We start from the raw sequence: 2,193 nt of genomic DNA, 5'->3' as shown, positions 1-2,193 counted from the left end.
GGGGCGAGGGAGAGGAGGGGCTGAGCGGTGGGGGGCACCCCTCCACAGTGGGGTGATGCTGGGGCGAGCAGTACGGAGAGAACCGGGTGGCCCCGGGAGGGTCCTGCCAGCCCAGAGCTGCTCCGACATCCCCTGAGCTGGCCAGGCAGCCGAGGGCAAAGGTTTGGGGGCAGCTTATGGGGTCCTGGCATCCCCGGGTAGCCCAAGCTGCCCACGGCCACGACGAGCCAGAGGGGCCACGGTTCAGGGGGCAGGCAGTCGGGCAGGAGTTTGGGCAGATGGTACCCAGGCAGGCAGGGGAGGGATAGGCAGAGGTGTTTGTTTTCTTCTGTCAACACTTCCTCATACGTCGGATGAAGCAAGCGATGGGTTTGGCTGGCCGGGAGCCAGGCAGCATCTTCCAGCGCCCTGGAGCTCTGACCGGCCGGGAGGAACGTGCAGGATGAGGCCTCCCCGGCACCGCAGAGCACCAGGCACTGTTCTTTGGAGAAGGGGCTGTCGCAGGGCAGTGGGGTTTCAGGGAGCGGGCATGGAAGCTCCCTGCTGCTCCCTCCTGCCCTCAGGGCTCTGAGCGTGGCCCGGCTTTTCGGACAGATGCCCGCATGCTCTGGAGGTGCCTTTCCCTGAATCCCAGCAGCTCCGGCTTCTCTAGGCTGTGCTCTCCCAGGTCTGCGCTGTACCAGGTCCTGGCTGCCAGCAGACACCCGTGGGCAGGCTTCAGCCCAGGCCACGGCTGCCCATGACCCCATGCAGCATGTTTGCCCGGCGAGCCGCCTGCGGCACCGGGGCGGCCGTCCCTCCCCCTCCTCCTGCCACCAAACGCGAGGAACGAGGAACGTCTCCCCGTGGTGACGAATCCAGCTGAATCTGGGCGCAGGCTGCGATGCAGTCAGTCACCAAGGGAGATTGTACCACGTGCATCCCCGCAGCCGCGGGGAATGGGGACCAGGGCTTCCCTGTTAGGTCCTCCGCAACCCCCCTGGTTTGGTCCCGCTCCACAGGGGCTCTGGCCGTGCCTGAGTGGGGCAGAAAGTACCCCTTGGCTGTGGCCTTGTGCAGATCCACTTGCAAACGGATGCTCAGCTGACCCGGAGGGATGCGCTCGGGGGTCACGGTGCTCGCCAGCAGGGAGGCAGGCATGGCACCTTTGGGTGAGGCTGAGGAGAGGGGAGCTGCGGCCGGCAGAGCCCGGAGCAGGGCTGATGCTGGTGGATGTCCCCTAGCTGGCTTGTGAGCCCGTGGCCCCAGGGCCATGCCCCAGGGGTGGCAGCCTGCCCTGGGAGCAGCCCAGTCCTGCCCCGGCCTGGCACTGCCCTCCCACCGCTGATCATTAACCACCCTTATCGGGTGGTGGGTTCAAGGACCCACGCAGGGATTGTTGTCCCCAGGTTGTGCAGAGCATGGCTGGGGGCCTGCTGAAAGCAGTGGGGCTTGGGCCTGCTGACAGCCACTGCGATGGCCCCGCATCTCAGCAGAGCCCTGTGCTTGGCAGTTGTCCTTGTCCGTGCTGTCCCCTCTTGGACCTGCTTGCCCAATAGACCCACCAGGCCCTCCGTGCATCTCTGGGGTGGGTGAGGGATGTGCCAGCCTGTGCTGGGGGTCAGTGCCTGGCGTGCTTAGTGCTGGCAGAGGACGTGAGCCTGGAAGGACCAGCCCAAGCCACCTGCAGAGCGTTTCAAGGATGGTGCCAGCTTTGGGGTTCAGAGCTGGTGCTGAGGGGTCCCCAGGATGGGTGCAGAGCATTCTGGACACATGCAGGGCAGCATCAGGGCAGGGAGGGACTGACCCAGCCCCGGTGCTGGCCCTGTCCCATTCACCCTGCTGTGCTCTGGTGCATCGCAGTTGATGTCCCGGCGTATTTATGGCCCTATCTGGAAGTCGACCTTCGGGCATTACGAGAACATCAACATCGGGAGCCCGGTGGTGCTGGAGCAGCTGCTGCGGCAGGAGGGCAAGTACCCCATGCGGAGCGACATGGCCCTGTGGAAGGAGCACCGGGACACCCGGCGCCTGCCCTACGGACCCTTCACCGAGTGAGTCCTGCCCTGGCTGTGCCCTGTGGGGTGGCAGGCGGCTCCTGTCCCTTCCTTGGGTGTATGGCCCGGGCGGCAGCTCGCATTGCTCCCTCTCCTGCAAGCAGCATGTCCCCCCCAAGCAGAAGGGCATGGCCACGGTGGGTGGGAGGGCCCCTGG

The 2,193-nt window shown here is 66.0% G+C and overlaps 1 protein-coding gene across 1 annotated transcript in view; it reads left to right on the top strand.

Moving 5' to 3' along the window:
• The first annotated feature begins 1,578 nt into the window (after positions 1-1,578).
• The window catches only part of LOC104285520 (sterol 26-hydroxylase, mitochondrial), a 3,060-nt gene continuing 2,445 nt past the window's right edge, over positions 1,579-2,193 (top strand). Inside the window, exons 1-2 of the mRNA XM_009883988.1 lie at positions 1,579-1,599; positions 1,843-2,033. Coding sequence (XP_009882290.1) covers positions 1,579-1,599; positions 1,843-2,033 — 212 coding nt within the window. The remainder of the gene's footprint in view (positions 1,600-1,842; positions 2,034-2,193) is intronic.

Source organism: Charadrius vociferus, unplaced genomic scaffold (genome assembly GCF_000708025.1).
Source record: "Charadrius vociferus isolate BGI_N301 unplaced genomic scaffold, ASM70802v2 scaffold1020, whole genome shotgun sequence".
Lineage (NCBI taxonomy): Eukaryota > Metazoa > Chordata > Aves > Charadriiformes > Charadriidae > Charadrius > Charadrius vociferus.
Note: the sequence above shows the minus strand (reverse complement) of the source record. Positions and strands in the feature narration are given on the sequence as shown.